We start from the raw sequence: 18,979 nt of genomic DNA, 5'->3' as shown, positions 1-18,979 counted from the left end.
TAGCTTAAAAATCAAAATTTTAATCGGTTCGGACTGCACTCTTTGCATTTTGAAGTGCATACTCGACATAATCGCAAATATTCGTTTCATCGGGATACGCTTTATTTCTCCTGTGAGCATCGTAAACTTTATACATGATGATGGCTGTAAAGGAATATTGGCGCCCTAATAATATATCCACATTCTACGAAAGTATTCCTTAGTAGCTGTAGCGAATGCGCTGCTTGCGGAATCTTCCGACCAAGTAAAAGGCGGCAATCATCATTAGAATCTGTAAGAACCCAGACGATTAGTGCCGCCATGTGTAATTCACATTTCACTCACGGTTATTCCCACTGCGATCCAGTTGGTGTCGTGGGCGTAGCTGAAGAGCACCACAAAGTTCTCACTGGACTTTTGGACACAGCCAGCTAGATAGTGGGGCATCTGGGGGTCCTCCTGGGGATAGCAGCTGGGCGGCAAGGTTTGACGACCGATGGCCACGTAGTCGTCGGGGCTATCACGCCCACAACACTCATACTGTTGAGATAATTCATAAAAATGATAAGCGATAATGCGAATGATCTTCGCCAGAATACGTACCACTGTCTGGTAAATGTCCATGGCGCCGGGCTCCACCAGCTCCTCGTCCCATTTCGTCTGAACCTCCTCGGCGGCGAACTTCTCTATGTATTCCTCAGTGAACTTGAAGCGGAAGATGCCCAGCAAGCTGATTATTAGCTGGGCCAACAGCAGGAAGCCGTACTGTTGACATTGGGCCACACAACATAGAGTGAGTAAATTACCAACCGGATGACATAGCGGTTCCACTCACCATTGCGGTCATGCACACGTTCTCCATGCAGATTCCACAGCATCCCAGTACAGCCGAAACGAAGATAATGCCACCGAGTCCATATAGAAACAGAATGTAGGCGAGAGGGGCTTTCGAGAGGGCCAACGTTGCAATGGCTATCAGGGACAGACCCGAAAGCTACAGAGGGGGCACAGGGTCAATTAAGATTAGCATTTGGCAATGATATCGGGTGGTAATGTCAATGACTCCCATGGAGCTTGAGGTATTTCCAGAATATTATCAAATACAACGGCGAGTAAACTAGAATTTCCCGTTTTATCTGTTATTTGATTTGGTGTTTCACAAAAACGTTCGCTCCCTTAGTGCTAAATTATGAATTATATTTAAAAGGATATGGCTAAAACAAGTTTTTGGCAGTTAAAAACCCTGTTCTAAGCATTCCGTAAATTGTAAATATGGTACACATCGCAGCATATGGTAGAGTCGTAAAGCATTTCTAGATCAAACAAATTGAAATTAAATTGGAATGTGTTGGGGCTCATCATTAAAGTGCGGCAAATGTTTCTCATGCATATCTGACAAGCAAATTACGATTACTGGCCAAACAAATTGTCGATTCCGTGGAAACGGAATACGTACTTGCTTGTCGATTTGCAGCAAATGGGGATACATCAAAATTCCCGTGGGAACACGGGAAAAATTCATATTTGCGATTACAAACTTCAACTTCAACACTCTTATAGCACAGACTTATAATTTTTATGAATATTTGTATAAGTTAAGAACTTACCGCATTCAAAGTATTGAGAGTGTTAAGGAAACACTTAACGCAACCGGAAGTGCAGCCCATCCTTGTGCTGCGATTAAGCTGTTTTTAAAATTCCAAACTAATACCTCCAAGTGTGAGTAATGATTGTTGTATGATCGAACCTGCCAGATCGGAGTTCCGAAAGACAATGAATTTCAGATGCAAATATTTGCCGGCAGCTCGTAAAATCTCAAAATCACCATCTGCGCTCTTCAGTGTTCTTTTGTTTTTCAGATCTTCGCAGCCGAATGCCGCCGAATTCAATGGGAGAGAGATACAACTGCGAGGAACTCGTTTAGGCTATGGAAAGTATTTATTTTCTAATGGCATTTTAGCTAATTTGGTTAATTTTTTTTTATCAATAATCATGCAGGGGTGTACTCGGCCATCAGTCGTTGATGGGGGTCTCCTCGTCCTTTATCTTGGTTTTGGCATACTTGCGAGCCTTGCCCAAATGGTAAGCGGTGAACAAGCCCAAGAACTGGAAAATACATTAATTAAATTCGGTATAATATGGATATGAAATCGAAATCGAATAGACAAGCGAACTTTGTTCTCAACAACTGTGCACATGGATAGTAACGATCGCACCTTTGACATTTTAAGTTTAAAGAACACCTCAAACTTTAGTAACGAAAATGGTTTGAATGAAAAAACAGACATCTTATCTTGGCAGTGATTTCTATTTAATCTTGACGAATAAGAAAGTAGTTCAAATTTAATGGAAAACTCTTAAATATGCAACGTGCCGAAACATTCGCTTGTGTAACTTTCGTTATGGGCGAATAAATTATACCCTGCGTTTGGTTTAATAACTACATATGTCTCACCTCGAGGGCAATGATCGCCATGCAGCTGTAGTAGTTGAGCTCCGCCTGCATCCTCAGGGTGGCCACCGCCTTGGTGGAGCAGCCCTCCTCGTAGACGTGCGCCGGCTTGGAGCAGTCGAAGGCGTAGCAGCAGCTGCTGGGCAGGGCGCCGTGCTCCTCCTGGAGGTAGTCCTGCGGTCCCTCAATGCCGCAGCAGCCGAAGAGGCTGTGCACCGGCTGCATCTTGTCGTCGCTGTGGGTCTTCCGCTCGAAGAGTTCGCGCATGCGCTCCTCGAACCTGTCCATCAGCTGCTCCCGCATCGCCGTGAAGGTGAAGAGGTAGGAGCCCAGTGCGGCTATAACCAGGCCACTGCAAATTAGGTACTGAATATAGGGATGTTAGGATGTGACTTGCAGTTGTGAACGCAGTCTACTCACGTATATGGAATACTTGTACGACACCTTCAAGGCCACGTACATGCCCAGGAAGGCGACTCCGAAGACTGCTCCTCCGCAAAGTGCCGACCCATAGCTGCCGTACACGGAGACGGCCGAACCCCATGTGGTCACGCCGCAGGAGAAGAAGAACACGTTGCACGTCTGAATGAATAGGAAACAAAATAGTTAGTTAAGCTCTTAGTCATCTGCGTACTAAGGAAAATTATGGACTGAATTGCTTCCTAATCTATTTCTTCTTCGGTGAAAAGCTTTCTCGCAGAGTTGGAAAGAATCTACATTGATAATTATGCTAGAGTTAGTTAGATGCTCTTCTGGCCACATAAACTTTAGAAATTTCTGGTCAGGATCACCTGTCGAGTTTATGGAATGCATTATTATTTAACACCTACCCATTAAGCGTAAGGGTATATTATTTCTGTGGCCAGGTGAAAGTAATTTATTGAATCGTTCATCAACGAGCTTAGAAGTCTAAATATACATTTTGTACTGACCTAATAATATTTTAATGCCCCGACAAGCACTTTAAATAATAAATTGCACGTGTACTGCTGGGGTGCCAAATAAATAAATACAAGCACGATTCATTACCCCTTTACTCAATCTACAGTGTCTTTTTTTTCAACTTACATTTGGCAGTCAGGCATTCTAAACTAGGGCAAAATGAGCATTACGCATTTGGCATTTGTACTTGCTAAGCACAAAAATGTAAAATTAGTTATGTGCTTTTTAAATACAAGAACATTTTATGTTTTCATGCTTAATCAATCTCTGACATTTGTAAACAGTGTCCCATGTGCATAATTGTATAAGAATAAATTTGCAATAATATAATAGTGAATTTAATTGGCGTAAGCCACCCAGGATTGCGGTGCCATTTATAGATTTGCAAAAATTGCAAACAGCTGGCCGGCGGAATTATGTAAGTATGTGAACAGGTATTATGCATTTATAAATATTTTTTTTAGATTGCATCGATTTGTTTATAGTCTCTAGCGGCTCTTTGTCACCAATTTGTGCTCTCTTGCGAAAGATGTGAACTTGGGCGCATTATTGATTTTTCGATTTTGGCTCATTGCTCGCATCACCGGGTGTTGTGCAAGATTCTCATTTGGGTCAGGCTCGGGAAAATGGGAAAGCTCTGGAATGGGGAAATGCGCATCTTTTTCCCACTTACCACAATCAGAATGCAGGTGACCAGTAGGCCGTACTTCCAGGGTGTTATGGGAAACGACTTCTCCATGCTGCCACAATGTCGCACGTGAGTTTCCTCGGCAGTTATGCTTGTGAAGATACTTTATCTGGCTGCCGCTAGAAGGGAAGATATGACCTCCGAGGTCCGGAAACTCGCTCGATTCGCACTATGCCACTGGCTTGGTGCAGGGCATTGTTTACTTGCGCCCAGAGTAGGTCTACACCCACATTAAACTGGGCTCGGAGCTCAGAGCCCTATTTCGGATTGGAACTCGTGGTGTGGATGCCACAAAAGCTGCCCTGCGACTGAGCCAAAAACTGAGAGACCCAAGGGCCGCTCTCGAATCCGCACTCTTCGGTCTGGCGCGTTCTGCGTTCGCTGGCGAACTGAAAGCGGGAAACGTTTTGTTTTTCTCTCTCCCCCTGAGGACTGTTGTTCCCGAATCAAATAAAAACAACACAGAGCGCACTCGCTCTCTCAAAAGAGAGCGCTGCACTTGGGTCGGCGCTCCAAGTCATGACATCATGTCGACTGGCGTTTCCACGGTGGTGTTTTCGAATTGTTATCGGTTCTGTCAGTAGCGTACAATCATATGTGAATGATTGAATGGATTCCATATCCATTTCCATATGGAAATAAACTGAATATTGATGTATCCAATATTTTAGCACCGATAAAGCTATTAAACAACACAACCATAGTTTAATTTCGAATTAATAATCTCAACCTAGTTTTCGAAGTCCTTTATCCTTTACTCTATCCCCTTTCATTCATTTTCGAGAGTGACGATGATGGCGACAGTTCTGTAGAATATTGCCTAGAATGCTGTGACTGCCAGCAACGATTCACCGAGTTGGATGCTTAAACAGTCTTAAAAGGAATGCCTTAGAGTTGTGGATGCCTCTTTACTCTGCTCGAGCGCTTGGCTCAGACCCTCCAGCCTCTTTTTTATGTCCTGGATGGATAGAAACTGCAATGGTGCTGCCACAGGAGTAAGGAATACTTGATCCTACCTGTATGAACTGCTGGTTGCTTGAGCTGCGATTGGCACTCCTTGAAGATGCTCAGTGGCTCCGCCAATCGGTGGCCTTATCCCGAAGCTTTTGCTTCCCTGTGGCGGATGTCAGACTTGCAGATTACAGGTGTAGACCACCTTGCGAATGTCCTCGATCTGGGTGATTTCCTTGTGCAGCTGCACCACGTTGTTAGGCTTACTCAGGGACTTACTCAGGCATCGCAAAGTACTTGGCAATGCCACTGTGCAGAATGTGAGTTTCCAGCACTGTGCCCAGTGGAGCCGCCGAAAGGTGGGACAAAGCCTTGTCCACCAGCTCCAAGTTCTGCTCCTGCCAGAATACCGCTGTGAAGTAAGCGCTAACTATTATTTTTATAATTTTCCATACTCATAAGCCTCCAATCTAGTGGACCATCGCGATGCTGTCTTAGTTTAAAGCACGTTTCACGGACCATCTGCGGATTTTTACCCTTGAATCCCATTTATCTGAATCTAAATCACACACGGCAAAAACAAAAAAAATTTAAAGTTTATTTACTTCTTCTTCGCCTTTTTGTTTTGGCCCGTGTATTTTCCGATATTTGTGTTGACCTATCGATATTTGATTGAAAAACAATGCATATCGATATTGTTATCGAATTATCAAGCCGCCAACGCCAAAATGTCTGCAACGTTAAACTTAACAGACGTTAAAGAAATTAAGCAACATTGCGAGGTTGCAATTGCAACGCGCGGAGGAAGGAATTTGAAATTGCGAGGAAAACATCCTCCAATTTAAAAAATCCTTTTTGGGATGGTTCGTCAAACCATCGTGGCCTGCACGGAGGACCTGCTCACAACGAAGCCGATATACATCGAAATCGTGAGTACTACTTATTTTGGTTCCTTGATTAGGATTAGGATTACTTTTCGTTTCAGATTCCTAATAGAAGGAAATCGGCCGGCCAACTTTCGGAGATACTGTGAAGACAGAACTCCGATCGTGAAGCTCTACGAGATGGGAACTGGCCCAGCTCAGGAATGGGCCAACCGTGTGTACGTGGCGGCACAATGCGGAAATTGAAAGCGGAGATGATGATGCTTTGCGACTGCATCGAGCGACTTTTCAGTGTAAGCGGAGAAGATTTCTTCTTAAGCTGCCTTCTTCTTGCAGTGTTGCGTTGAAGAAACAGTGTCTTGGGTCTGAGGAAAGTGCAACCTACGTTATGGTTCTTTTGAAAAACGTCATTCAAGGAGCAACAATTGCAGCAGTTACTTTTAAAAAATGCAAAGGGTGTGTATATTCAGATAAAATTCACTCTTCTGTACTCTTCGTCACTACGCGAACTACAGCCAGAGTAACTTTTGGTTTCAATTGCAAAAATATTTTAAAATTGGGCGCTAATTTGTAGCATCTAATGACGAACATATTCCCAACTCTCTCACGACTCGACTTGATCATCAAGCCATTCAAGCGATCACTAGACAGCAATTACTGCAAATTTGGGCTAATCGCCTTTGGGAATTTTTTCATCAGCTGGTTACTATTGAGTTCAAATAAATCACTTGTTTGTTCTGTGGCAATCGAATGGGTGGCGCTGGCGGAAAACTTCTTGGACTACTGTTGTGTTTGCAATGTCTGACAGAGTTGCATGTGAGTATGTTTGTTGTGGAGAAGTCTCACTTCTGATGGAGGATCATCCGACATTCAGGGAGTCTTCATAAGGTTCACCAATGTAACCTGCGAGAGCAAGGACCTTAGCATGAGTATCGTGGAGTACTGTGCGGTTACTACGCTGAGCAAGAATAAAAATAGCATTAGTCTTCGGTACGCTTTGCTCAAGCCTGTGTTTAGAAATATAGAGGTAATCAATCTATGGGTATAGAGCATTTCTAGTTTGCTGTGCTGGATTGACTGCCCTTCACAGATTTACTTTCAGCTGATGACCAGGGGCAGAGAGAGTATGCACGCGGTTTCAAACTGGCAGCCCTTCCTCTATACGATGAAACTTGATTTGTGTCGATTCTGGAAAAACCACCACAACTATTTGGCCAGGATGGTGTTTGAGTTCATCGATGGGCACACGAACATGAACCACACTTGCCCCTACACGGTCAGTTGAACAGGCTCAGATATCAGCAAATGCTACTCTTCTCAGTAATATTTTCTCTTAGAAAGAAAAATACATTTCCATTGATGGTGTGACGAATACCGAAGTCTCCGCCAAGATCCGTGGAGTGCCAATGCCAAAGGGTTTCTACGCCTTGTTCACCAAGTGGTCCACTGATAACATAACTCGGGTTCTGACCCACTTTTACTTTGAAGTTATCAGCCCTTGATGTTTATATACCACTGAAAAAAATGATGAGAAACAAAAAGATGTTCTATGAATAAAAATTCATGAAAATTGTCTATTGGTGGTGATGATAATGGTAAAAAAAAGCTTAATGCATAGATTTTGGTTAAAGAGCAATAACTTTATGTGACTATCGTTATCAAAAAACCAGTATATGTACATTAATCCCATTACAAACTTCCCGAAAATTGTACTCAAAATCTTAAGTTCTTTGTACCATACAGATTGGGTTTGCCTTTAGTAATCGGTTAATAAATATTTAAGAAGGAAACATTTGATTAGAAAACAGATTCAAACATATCATTAATTAATACTAAAATGACTTAGAAGTCCCCTCACATCCAGACGGCATTGTTGCGACGGCTTTGGTTCTTTACGCTGCTGTAGAGCAGCCAACCGAAAACAGCTCCCACTGCCTAAAAGGGAAAAGGGGTATCAAACAAGTCCACATTTGGGCAAATGATCTAACCAACCTCTCCGATGACAAGCAGCCAGCAGACGATTTTGAACACCAGTAACTTATCGTCCAGATACTTCACGAATGCGACCTTGCAGCCCGTCTTGAAGACCCTGCTCGGAGTGTCCATGCACTTGTTTTCTGGACAACAGCTGGACGGAATGCCGTGATGGATGATCCAGTAGTCCTCGGAACTGTTGACCCCGCAGCACTGCAGCCAGGACTCGTAGTAGCCCAGGGCGCCCGTTTGGTTGCGCTCCGACTCCCAGAGGCGGTCGAATCCCTCGTTGATGCTGCCCGAGATTCCGTCCTTGGTGCCGTGTGAGGACATGCCCAGGAACATCAGCTGGGCGAGGATCAGCAGCACCACGGCTCCCACATACTATTTGTTTGGATCGGATTTAGAAGAAATTAGTGGAAATATCCCAGTCAAGTTTAAATATATAGATGTAACACAAATCTACAAATCAACTTTGCTGAAAACAATCGCTTCTAACTAAGCTTGCAATTAGTATCTATGCTGATTCATCGCATTGGCTAATTCTAATCGTCTGGGCTATTAACACCCTATAAACAGATATTTATGGGTGAAACGTGCGAAAAATCACTGACTAATCAGGATAATACTATAATAAAGAGTTTGTATCGCATTTTGTATAAGAACTGTATTACTAATCAGGAAATATGTTTTTGAAAAAAAATATATATCTTTTATCAAGTCTGCCAGGGTAGTGAGTAGAAGTCGGAGCTACTTACGATGAGGAGCCTCACAGGAGCCTCGTGGATGGCGGCCAGGCAGCCGAAGATCGCAATGATGAGGATGACAACGCCCAAGGCGATGATTAGGCCCCCGGCCACATTTTCCCCAATGCTGACTGCATTCTCAGCGGCGGAGATCAAAAAGAAAATTCCGAAGGCGATCAGCGCCAGCCCGAGCACCTGTGGAAAACGCGACAAGTCAGGTTGGCATATACTCACTAGTATCGCTCTCAGGTGTGCTACTCACGGAAAACACAAAGTTCAGCAAGAGCAGCACATGCTTCACTGTAGTGGCACCCAGACCCATGATTACTGTGGATCAATCAACCTGTAGATGCGGCTGGAGACTGACTGTTGAGATGTACGAAGGCAGCGCGCAGTAGAGTGCATCAGATGCCTAACATATAAGGCTATGTGGCCAGCAGCCTGTTTCAGATACGTATCTTTCGGATACAGCGGCGCGGCCAAGATCTTTAGACGTCCGACCGCCGTGGTTCAGCTGTGCGAATCAACTGGCAGCGTTGTGAGATGGAAACCGAAACAGTGTGTTTTGTTTCGACTTAAACAACGGGCGACTCACCGATCGCACATTCATTCTATCTATAAATCGGTGAGTGAAAATCGAGAGCGAGAATCGCCCACTTGTGCGAGCTTTTCTTGTTTATCCGATCCCCACACGTTCAGATTCCTGCTGGCCAACGAAAATCTCTTGTAAAAGTTTAGTTTAGTCAATGGCAACGGGTTTATTTATTTTCGTTTCGAATTATTTCGTGGGCGTGGGTGCCAGTTTACAGTTTTATGAATGAATACTTGGTATCTGTAGCCTAACTTGGTTAATCATCGTAAACTACAATCACAATTCGCCAGGGCCGTATGGCTAGGAAATTACTCACAACAAATAACGATAATACGGTTGGTTCATGCAAATCCCTAATTACTATCTTAATTATAGAATCTTATGCGGTCGCGTTGATTGCGAATGCTGTCTACCAGGTAGCAGGTGGTCACCGAGCCGGCGAACTGCAAAAATAATCAGGTAATATATTAAACATAGGTATGTAATGACAGAAAGATACTTTGTTTGCACTGAGAACCAAGCAAAAACCAAAGATGCTGGCTTGTAGGTGAGAAACTCTAAATCTACTTACCTCGAAGATAACAAGGAACCAACTTAGCGAGTGGAAGTTGGCTGTCTTTGAGGTGACATACTCCTTGAACTTTACTTCGCAGCCTGTCATGAAGAGATTCAGGTGCTTGGTGCAGTCCCGATTGAGACAACAACTGGGAGGAGGCAACTTATCCAAGTGCAGGTAGTCCTCGGCATTGTTGCGGCCACAGCAGTGAAGCTATTGCGTTTTAAGTTTAGCTATGTTCTGAAAGTGGATATTGGAAGGACGGCAAGCTTACCCACTCCTCGTAGGTGTTCAGTGTACTGTTGCCCTCGTGCTGCAAGTCCCACAGATCATCGAGTCCCTGCCTCAAAGAATCTGGTAGGAAATCTCGGCTGGCGGCATAGCTTATGCTGACCAATACAATCTGAACGATCAGGAGGAACACCAGCAAAACGGCGTACTGTATATGAAAGTTATAGGAAAGGTGAGTTCTACAGGTGAGCCATAGAATCTACGTCGAGTTCTTACGCAGATCAACAGCGTTCTGGAGTCCTTGGCCACAGCCACTGATCCGAAGATGGTGGCCACCACGATGACGGTACCCAGCAGGACGCAGAGAACGGCGGCCAGGTCCTCGCCGTGATCCATTCCCAGCACCCGCTGCTCCTCGGAGAGGCTGTCCAGCAGCCAGGCGCCGTACCAGATGAGCAGGCAGCCACCTAGCTAAACAAAGGCCACAATCCCTTTCAATGTCAGCCGATCGGGTCTATTTCGGGCACTTACGGCACAGATGCCACTGATGACACACAGAACGTATCTGAGCAGTCGGGTGGTGCAGTACATGGCGCAGCTAGCTTTCGATTTTCACAATTTTCACGCGAGTTTTTCCGTCGGCGTTCCAAGGCGCACACCTTGAGCAGTGCCATCAAAATATAAACTAAAGTCGCATAATCTCCATTTGTTTGCCTGGGGCGACTCGCGGAGCTGTCGCCGGCAAACGATTAACCCACAGATTCGTTGGCTGCTTCGGATTCTGTCGCCATCCGGTCCGGTCCGATCCGATCCGACCCGCTGGCCAGATGCAGTGGCCAAATAAATGCCAGGGGGGAATCAAAGGCGAGCACGGTCCCCAGCGAATATACTCATAGAAAACCAATGAAAACAAGCGCCCGCCCACGCGCTCTACAAAAATGAGCCAGCATGTGGCCACCCTCACCTTTTGGCCGCCACTCCCCTCGCCTCATTATCGTACAAATGATGTCAACAGATCTTCAGATCTTCAGATCTTCTGGATCTTCGGCCAGATTCTTTATTTGACTTGGCTCCTCGAAATGCTGTTACAGAAAATGTGTGGCTTAGGTCGAGCTTAGTGTAGATTAAGTTACATTCTAAGCGGAGTATAGAATCCGCTTCAACATTGCAGTTATCCAAAGTGATAAATAGAATACAATCAACGCACTGCTTTCGGTTTGCTTGGCTTAAGTAAATTTGTTTTGGAATCTCTATCGAGTTTCGGCTTAAGTATTTGTATGGAGAGTTCTTTGGCCTTAAGTATGCGCAGCTTAAACTTGAAATATCGAAATGCATTTCAATGTATTTCAAAATGGTATGTGAACCTATTTTTGATAGTACTTCGAGCGTCGCCAGCGGTTCACGATGCTATTGGCCAGGACATAGGCCAACAGGGCGCAAATCAGCTGTAAAGGAATCATTGGTTTTCATTATTGAACATGATCTAGCTCTCAACATTCTACCCACCTCCACACCCAATAGCACCAGGGAAACCAGGTTAAATGTCGTCCAACGATCGGCGATGAAGTCCAGGAACTTTTGCCGGCATCCTTCGAGATTCAGTTTGTCACTCTCGCCGTTGTAGCAACTATTCGGGGGCAGAATGTAGTCCGAGGGTCCCACATTGCCGCAGCAATCCAACTAAAATGATTGGCATGAATGGTTCTTATTGGGCACCCACCTTTTATAGATCCCTGCGCAACTCACCCATCGTTCCAGGCTGGCAATCTGACTCTGGTTGCCAGGCTTGATTGGCACCGGCTGGTCGTTCCACAGCTTATCAAACGTTTTGTCCACGTTAATCAGCAGCGAGGTTTGGAAAACCCACAGGAACCCAACTGCTAGAACTTCCAGTATGACCAAGACAATCAGAATAACAACGAACTGGGCAGGAGAAATAAGAATATTATTTTTGTATTTAATAAATGTAGAGAAATCTCAGACCTATTGAAACCAAAATATTGGTTTCTAAAAGAGTTAGAGGGCTAATTCTATGAATTATTTGGATTTCTTCAGTTTTACAAAGTATAAGTTATAACATTTCTTGTACAATGCTATTATACCCATCACTCGTAGAGTAAAAGGGTATACTAGATTCGTTGAAATGTATGTAACGGGTCGGAAGATATATATTCTTGATCAGGTTCCGCCTAAACCGCCTAAATGTTTCTTTTATCGAACTTAATGAACTTCTTACTTACCACCTTGGATGTGGCACTGCTTTCACGCGCTGCTCCCAGAGCCCCGAAAAGGGCGGTCAGAACGACGACCACGCCCACTGCGATGATGACGAAGGCGGCCGTGTTGAAGTGCTCGAATTTGTAGATGATGTGCACACCAAGGCCGATCACAACCAGGCCGAACAGCTGTCGAAATGGGTAGAAGTGGATGATTGAAAAGTTAAATAACTCAGCTTTGTACGAGAGGTGATAAAAGCGTATCGCCTGAAGGTTTTCGCGTTGAGTCAGTATGCAAATGAGGTTTCTCTCCACCGAGAATCAATGGAGAAACAATCCAGGCGTTCAGCTCTGAGATTGAATCTTAGTTCTTACTAAGATCGCCCCACAGCGAAGTTAACTCATTCTCGCCGAACTAATGCCATCATAGCTATGGAGCTATATTACGTATACGCAGAGTTGTCTCTAGGAAAACGGCCTCTCACTTTTCGAATGCATTGCGGTTGCATTTTAAAATTACCGCCATGACTCACTAGATCCACAAACACAACGCTACATTTCGCACTCTCCTGCCAAATGTAGACTCTTCGTAATTTGGCAGCTTGCCCAGAGAAGCGAAAAGAATTCAAAATCCAATCCGAATACCGAAAGTAAGTTTTCGAAATGCGTAGTAATTACAAGGCGATGATGTTTGCACACGGCAACCTGTTGTCGCCACCAATTTGTAAATTATTATTACAATTGTCGTTGGCAAACAAGAAAATACGTTGGCTTTGACGTGCCATGTTTGTTTGTCACCCCAACTCAATGGGCCCGGCTTAGAAAACGCTTACGAATCAGCCCACAGCCTACGAGGTGATTATGAGCGACTTCGACGATTAATAACGGCAGCCATGGCTGACTTCGAGTGTAATCCCCGGTCAGAAACGTTTTGGGTAACCCTAAACTGGGCGTAACGCTGATTTTGGGCTCTGTTTAGGATGTAGTTAAATAAATATTCACTTAAGGCTGAATTTAATGAGCTTTGTTGCCCAATAAGGCAGCGGGAAAATATCATTTACATTAATAGAGTTACAATCGACACTGGGCCATCAATTAATGCTTATGAGACAATGGGATGAGCTGTAGTTCAGCAGACACGTCGACTGAGACATCTGGCATCTGGATGGTTTTGTGGATGGGCGAGTATATTGCGCGCCATTTAATTGTAATTTATTATTCCCCGGCGCCCAAAATCCAAATAGGCGCTGACACAGGGCTCGCGGAAAATCGAAAACACAACGGCACGTTCTTGAAAGCCCCAAAATCGAAAGCAAACAAATTGTATTAGTTGAGGAAATGCGAACCGAGCATGCCACAATCTGAATTCACTTAGGACCATCGACCCATAGTTAGACTTTGTGATCGAGTGCCTCGCTATGCGACTTAATTCGAAGCAGAACCTTATGATCGCCGTTTGCACAGGGAACAAGCCCACTCAACCGGTGACATCTAGAGCGGACTATTACGCCCGTCCAGATTGCTTAGCGGGCCAAGAAGACACTCAGGTGGTGTCCAATAAACGCGATAAGAACGTCATGTGTTGGCAACAGAGAAACAGCAACGTTTTATTAATTTGCTCTCATTTCCCCACGCAGACAAGCAATTAAACGCAATTATCACCAGAGTAACCAAGGTCGGACTTCGGCAGAGCAGTGCGGCCAACTAATTTGCATATCCGTTGATAAGGGGGACACTAGTACGCTGAGTAGGCAGATCAAATGCCACTGCCAGAGAGCTCGGAATCAATGTCCAAAAACGCACAGGGGCACAGATTTATGTGGGTTTCTGTCGGCATGGGAGCACTAAAGGCCGAGACACAAAGGTTAGGCCCTACCCTAAAACATAATGAAGTAATTTCAGTTTCAGCCTGGGCTCCAGCATAATTGAAATCTCTCAGCGCGCAAATCAAGAGTTAACTCGCCTGGAACCAAACGCGGAAAATCGCGCATACGCCATGTGGTGCGCGCTGGCATTTCCTCGGCCTTCAGCCGCATTCCAATGGAATCAATAGGCAGAAAGATGCCCAAAACGTCTAGGAAATGACATCAACAGATATATGTACACACACGGCCCAAGCCAAAATCTGGTTCAAGTAAATCCAACTAAAATAACAGCGAATATCTAATAAAAATTCTGTAGATTTTGTTCAGGGTTAAGTGATGGCGTGGGTGACCAAGTTTCGACTTGGCGGCAGACACTAAATGTTGAAAGCCAAATAAAAAGCTCAACAAAAAATAAACAAAAGACAAGCAAATATCTAAATATTATATCATTTTTAAAGATATTTTTGTGCGGGTGAAATTCGCCAGCAGACTATTTCCCTATCAGGCTGAACTGAAAGTTTTTGCCTCATTTTACTATCTGCGACCAAATGTGAATTTGAAAATGAAACACAAAAAAACAAACAAATTTTTATTTGCAAAGCAATATTTATGCTTAAGGAGGCGCTCCAATGCTTGAATTCTGTGCAATGAAATAAACAAAAGTCACGTCAAAGTCTGATGGATTCGTGAATGAACTTGGGCGAAGCTGGAGAACGTTTCTTGGGCAAGAACTGGCATTTGGCCAAAGTTGAGTTGTTTTCCTGCAATTAGCCTTGGCTAGAGCTTCAGCTTAATTACTGTCGTCGTGCTGGTTTGGGGTCACCAGAATTGCGCCACAGAAATGTAATGCTCAATCTTTATGGATGCTTCTACTCACCGCGAGGATAATATCCCAAAAGAGGGCAAAGCCCTTCAAAACGTTTGTGGAGCAGGCCATCTTGCCAATCCCAATTTCGGAAACTATATATCTTTGTTTCTTTGTAGCAGGTACACGTATTATTTATAACACTTGGCAACTCGCGGCTTGTTGACAATCGGAAAATATTTATTTCGGATCTAACGGTTGCTGGGGTTACCCAAAACCGGGCTCATGCTCACCGCTCGACTGTTAACTGAAAACTGAAAACTTTTCCAAACGTTCCGACTTCGTTGATAGCGCGAAAAGCATTTGGCAAACAAACGGCGGAAAACGGAACGAAAGCTTCGGCACAACGTGGAATCGAAACGTTTGGCCGCAAGAGCGCAATGATTTTGTGCTCAACTAGGTATTTACTTATATATGTTCGTTAGCGTGTACACAGAAAACAGAAATAGATGACGATCTATTTGAATAAAATGGGAGACGCGGTGGCCCATGCTAGTATACCCCTTACTCCAAAAAATAGGGTATGTTGTGCACGTGAGCAAGGAACCAACATTTCCAAAGATCACCACAATATAAACTTAGATATTTAGATTTAAAGACTTAAAGTTCTTTAAAAATATCATTTTTTCCGAAAAGTGCAACAGGCTTGTAAAGCTAATATACCCTGATTACTTTGAGAGTGTCGCATCTCATAGTAATAGTACTCTGACTGCAGCATTCTCTATTTTTATTTTATTTTTGCCAGTAGAAATATTATGTTTATAATTCATTTCCATATGAAACGTTCATGGTGTGTATTTTTTGGATACCAAAGCTTTTCTATGTGTGAGCAACGTAAACGCCAGTTTTATTTTTAAATATAATATCCTTTGTATAATTTAAACAAGCAAACCACAACGCTTGCCCCACAATGTGTGCCCCAATACATTACTAATCAGGTTAACTGATTAGAATAGTACCGAAACACGACCCAAACACGCTAAATAGAATGCGTTTTTTCAATAATAACAGAATGAAGTAGGTGCTTGACTTTGGTTCGATAAATTTATTTAAAAGTATCTTGAAATAAATAAACTAAATCTATTGTACTTTTCTTAATCTTAGTTGTGAGTTGCCTTCCGTATTTCACCGAAATCAACGTGTGAAAAGGATCCTTTCATTGCACTGTGCTGATTAAATGAGTTTCAATTTCGAAAATGTAACAGCATACCCCAGCCTTGAATAACGCTCAAGACCTGCCAAGCCAATTAATCAATAGTGTAATATTCTTCACAAATTTAACAAGTCGACTGCCAATCGTAGTTGAGTATTTTCAGGTTTCACTGTCTAAAAGTAAGAGCGTCGAGCATCGTTGCGAATGCTGTTGCACAGGCGGCAAGAGATGACACTCAGCAGGAGCTGCAAGAGATGGGAACATTTGAAAAACAGCGCTCAGTCGTTCGCTTTGTGGCACCCACCTCAAATCCAATGAGTACCAGAACCAGGATGTTAAAAATCTTGGTCAAGTGCTGCCAGTAGTTCTCGAATTCCACCCGACAGCCGGTGTGGATCAGGTTCTCCGGCTTGCTCTTGTCGTGGTTTCGGAAACAGGTCTCCGGCGGCAGTCGTTCGTTGACGATGTAATCCTGGGGACTTCCACGACCGCAGCACTGGAACTGCGGGTAGATCGGTGGTTAACAGTGGTTATGACTCTAACTAAAGCCCTGCTGCAAACTCACCCAGTTCTGGTACAGCGACATGGCGCCGGGGCTGTTCAGTTCCTCCTCCCAGGTGGCCTCCAGGGCATTGGCCAGGTTGGAGGCCACCGTCTTCTCCTGGGTGATCAGCAAGTAGACGACGGCGAACTGTGCAATGATGACCAGGCACAGGAAAATAATGAACTGCAAGGAAATAGAACCGTGTAACACCATGTTTGGCAGTAGACACCCATCCTTGACTTACCGTCACTGTGCAGCACACGTTCTCGCGCCAGGCGGACAGGTATCCCCAAAGGACAACCAGCAGGGCAGCAGCCCCGAGTCCCACGTAGGCGTAGGCCGTCAGCTCACCGATCTCGTTTAGGTTGTAGGACACCGCCACATAGATGCCGAAGGATATCAGCACCAAGGCCAGCAGCTGTGGAATCAAAAGACCAATATTAGTAGGGAATTTCGGGGGCTTCTCAAACGGAATGAGCATTCTGACTATATATATATATAGTTCGTTTAGCTCAAGTAATACAATTACTAGTACCAAAGACCAAATTGAATTGTCTGCTCTAAATTAATCTGATAAGATAAGAATTCGTGCGTACATACTACATGATTTAAGTTCAAGTTGAAGACTTTCAAAAAGATTACAGTAAATCAAGTTTAATTACATGTAAAGGGTAACACTTTATCATAAATTTGATAAGCTTCAACGCTATGAATATATATGTTTAATATTAGTTAGATAATTATACGGCTTGGCGCTTGATAAGAGACCGCTGAAATCCCACAATCAACTCGTCCAAATTCAAATTTGGACACATACACATAGTGTTTGTTATGTTATCTTTCCTCGCGAGTGAAACTCACTGAATTGGCAATCGCTACCTTCATCAGCAACCCACAACGAAACTTCTGGTACTTGTGGCCTAGTGTTCCATTTCCAGGGTTTTGACCTCCCACAAGGCGTTAACTGGAGAGCCCATTCGGGGCGTCCTCCAGGCTAGCCCATCTGGCGACAGGAATAGACGCCAAGGAAGTTGGCGGGAGAGGGGTGTGGGAAACTAGGAAACTAGGGGCTGGGAAGTCGAAGAAGGACATCCACAGCAAACAATTCGGACAGGACTGCGCACACGGACAAGGTCATTCGATTACTATTCATATCTATCTATCATACTATTCATATCGCGGTATCGCAGCGGATAGCTTGTTTGCTAACTTGCGTTTGAGTGGGTTTGAATTATTCAAATTCAGTCTCTGCAGCATTGGGATAAGTTTAAAAGGTGACGTGAGGCGCTCATACAGCGATGATGTTTCGATTCGAAACTGGAAGGCGAGTCGCAAACATCGGTGATTAATTCCCTAGCTGTTTAGCTTTAGCTCTGATACGAGTGTGACTGTTTTCCGAGTGCAATGGATTCGTCCGAAGTCATGAGTAAGAGGCTAATCCGAGCTGCAAGTCCAGATATCGATTGGAAAATTCCGAATTGATGAGCTGCCAGCGGACGGATAGCCCGATCGTATTATATATGCTGTGACCTCTGGGGCCATCTGGTCCTTCTCACCGCGGCTTGCAATTAAATTGTATAAATAAACCAATAAACTATAATCGAGGAAACGGGTTCGACCATTGGACGGTTTTACTGGTGCGTTTTACACTCCTGGCAACCAAAAAGTAACACATGGCGACGGTTCCCATACTAAAATATGCCGTGCATATGTACGTCCGTACACTTAAAGTTGTGCCATTTGATAAGATGACATATTCTGTGCTTTGTTTGGGATCGGTGCGAAAGCGACTCACTCAAGTGGTCGTTGTACCATATTCTTGTTTACAACGCCTCAATTGACGTAATCGCTGGAGTGGGCGGGAAACTAGCGAAAGTAACTCACTGTGCAAAGTACGTCCAGGGCGTAAACAATCAGCTTCACACTCGACGTGGACGCCATGGCGGATGATGCTCCTCGGATTCGTTGATGTTCGAGATGCCTGAAATTCCTGGGGAGCCGCCTGAATGGAGAGCAAGCTGCGCGAAACTTGTTTTCCTACTCCTCCGCTCTCTGTGAGATCAGATCGGATCAGTGAGATCAGCGATGTCTCTATCTCTCTCTCGCTGGGCTCCGTGTACGTTGTCGATACTTTCTGGAAGATCGTCGCACCTATGTCGAATTTCCTCAATCTAACGGCGTGCAACGTAGCACCAATGCTGGGAAATCGTCGGAATTAGCGAGGCACTTTCCCGCAGCGAGTTGAATGACTCATGTGCGAATGACTCGGATCAGATGCGGTCTGTCCGTCGTCTAGAAATCCACTGAACGGCGCTTCTACTGCCGGCTGTCTCTATCTCTT

At 44.3% G+C, this 18,979-nt stretch overlaps 7 protein-coding genes across 7 annotated transcripts; 1 reads left to right on the top strand and 6 right to left on the bottom strand.

Moving 5' to 3' along the window:
* Window positions 1–80: 80 nt before the first annotated feature.
* On the bottom strand, window positions 81–1,807 carry LOC117137443 (23 kDa integral membrane protein). Its single transcript, XM_033298882.1, has 5 exons — window positions 1,587–1,807; window positions 815–973; window positions 583–744; window positions 325–519; window positions 81–271 (listed from the first exon to the last, which is right to left on the bottom strand). Exons 1-5 carry the CDS (start codon window positions 1,644–1,646, stop codon window positions 200–202), a joined length of 648 nt encoding a protein of 215 aa, XP_033154773.1. The 5' UTR covers window positions 1,647–1,807; the 3' UTR covers window positions 81–199.
* An 88-nt stretch (window positions 1,808–1,895) lies between these two features.
* On the bottom strand, window positions 1,896–4,457 carry LOC117137442. The gene is made up of 4 exons (XM_033298881.1): window positions 4,047–4,457; window positions 2,852–3,013; window positions 2,435–2,797; window positions 1,896–2,085 (listed from the first exon to the last, which is right to left on the bottom strand). Exons 1-4 carry the CDS (start codon window positions 4,110–4,112, stop codon window positions 1,993–1,995), a joined length of 684 nt encoding a protein of 227 aa, XP_033154772.1. The 5' UTR covers window positions 4,113–4,457; the 3' UTR covers window positions 1,896–1,992.
* Window positions 4,458–6,629: 2,172 nt separating this feature from the next.
* Window positions 6,630–7,422, top strand: LOC117137349. Its single transcript, XM_033298748.1, has 4 exons — window positions 6,630–6,712; window positions 6,771–6,923; window positions 6,987–7,172; window positions 7,234–7,422. Exons 1-4 carry the CDS (start codon window positions 6,647–6,649, stop codon window positions 7,396–7,398), a joined length of 570 nt encoding a protein of 189 aa, XP_033154639.1. The 5' UTR covers window positions 6,630–6,646; the 3' UTR covers window positions 7,399–7,422.
* Window positions 7,423–7,617: 195 nt separating this feature from the next.
* Window positions 7,618–9,152, bottom strand: LOC117136338 (tetraspanin-9). Its single transcript, XM_033297198.1, has 4 exons — window positions 8,879–9,152; window positions 8,629–8,811; window positions 7,889–8,254; window positions 7,618–7,831 (listed from the first exon to the last, which is right to left on the bottom strand). The coding sequence occupies exons 1-4, from the start codon at window positions 8,936–8,938 to the stop codon at window positions 7,751–7,753; spliced, it is 690 nt and encodes a 229-aa protein (XP_033153089.1). The 5' UTR covers window positions 8,939–9,152; the 3' UTR covers window positions 7,618–7,750.
* A 197-nt stretch (window positions 9,153–9,349) lies between these two features.
* LOC117137670 (protein late bloomer) lies at window positions 9,350–10,677 on the bottom strand. The gene is made up of 5 exons (XM_033299229.1): window positions 10,527–10,677; window positions 10,272–10,466; window positions 10,039–10,203; window positions 9,780–9,977; window positions 9,350–9,651 (listed from the first exon to the last, which is right to left on the bottom strand). Exons 1-5 carry the CDS (start codon window positions 10,584–10,586, stop codon window positions 9,574–9,576), a joined length of 696 nt encoding a protein of 231 aa, XP_033155120.1. The 5' UTR covers window positions 10,587–10,677; the 3' UTR covers window positions 9,350–9,573.
* Window positions 10,678–11,259: 582 nt separating this feature from the next.
* LOC117137671 (23 kDa integral membrane protein) lies at window positions 11,260–15,176 on the bottom strand. The gene is made up of 5 exons (XM_033299230.1): window positions 14,954–15,176; window positions 12,236–12,400; window positions 11,742–11,918; window positions 11,502–11,675; window positions 11,260–11,440 (listed from the first exon to the last, which is right to left on the bottom strand). Exons 1-5 carry the CDS (start codon window positions 15,011–15,013, stop codon window positions 11,360–11,362), a joined length of 657 nt encoding a protein of 218 aa, XP_033155121.1. The 5' UTR covers window positions 15,014–15,176; the 3' UTR covers window positions 11,260–11,359.
* Window positions 15,177–15,958: 782 nt separating this feature from the next.
* Window positions 15,959–18,951, bottom strand: LOC117137482 (23 kDa integral membrane protein). Its single transcript, XM_033298962.1, has 5 exons — window positions 18,523–18,951; window positions 16,883–17,056; window positions 16,660–16,821; window positions 16,399–16,596; window positions 15,959–16,339 (listed from the first exon to the last, which is right to left on the bottom strand). The coding sequence occupies exons 1-5, from the start codon at window positions 18,577–18,579 to the stop codon at window positions 16,268–16,270; spliced, it is 663 nt and encodes a 220-aa protein (XP_033154853.1). The 5' UTR covers window positions 18,580–18,951; the 3' UTR covers window positions 15,959–16,267.
* Window positions 18,952–18,979: the final 28 nt, after the last annotated feature.

Source organism: Drosophila mauritiana, chromosome 2R (genome assembly GCF_004382145.1).
Source record: "Drosophila mauritiana strain mau12 chromosome 2R, ASM438214v1, whole genome shotgun sequence".
Taxonomy (NCBI): domain Eukaryota; kingdom Metazoa; phylum Arthropoda; class Insecta; order Diptera; family Drosophilidae; genus Drosophila; species Drosophila mauritiana.
This window is presented reverse-complemented; position numbering and strand designations above follow the sequence as displayed.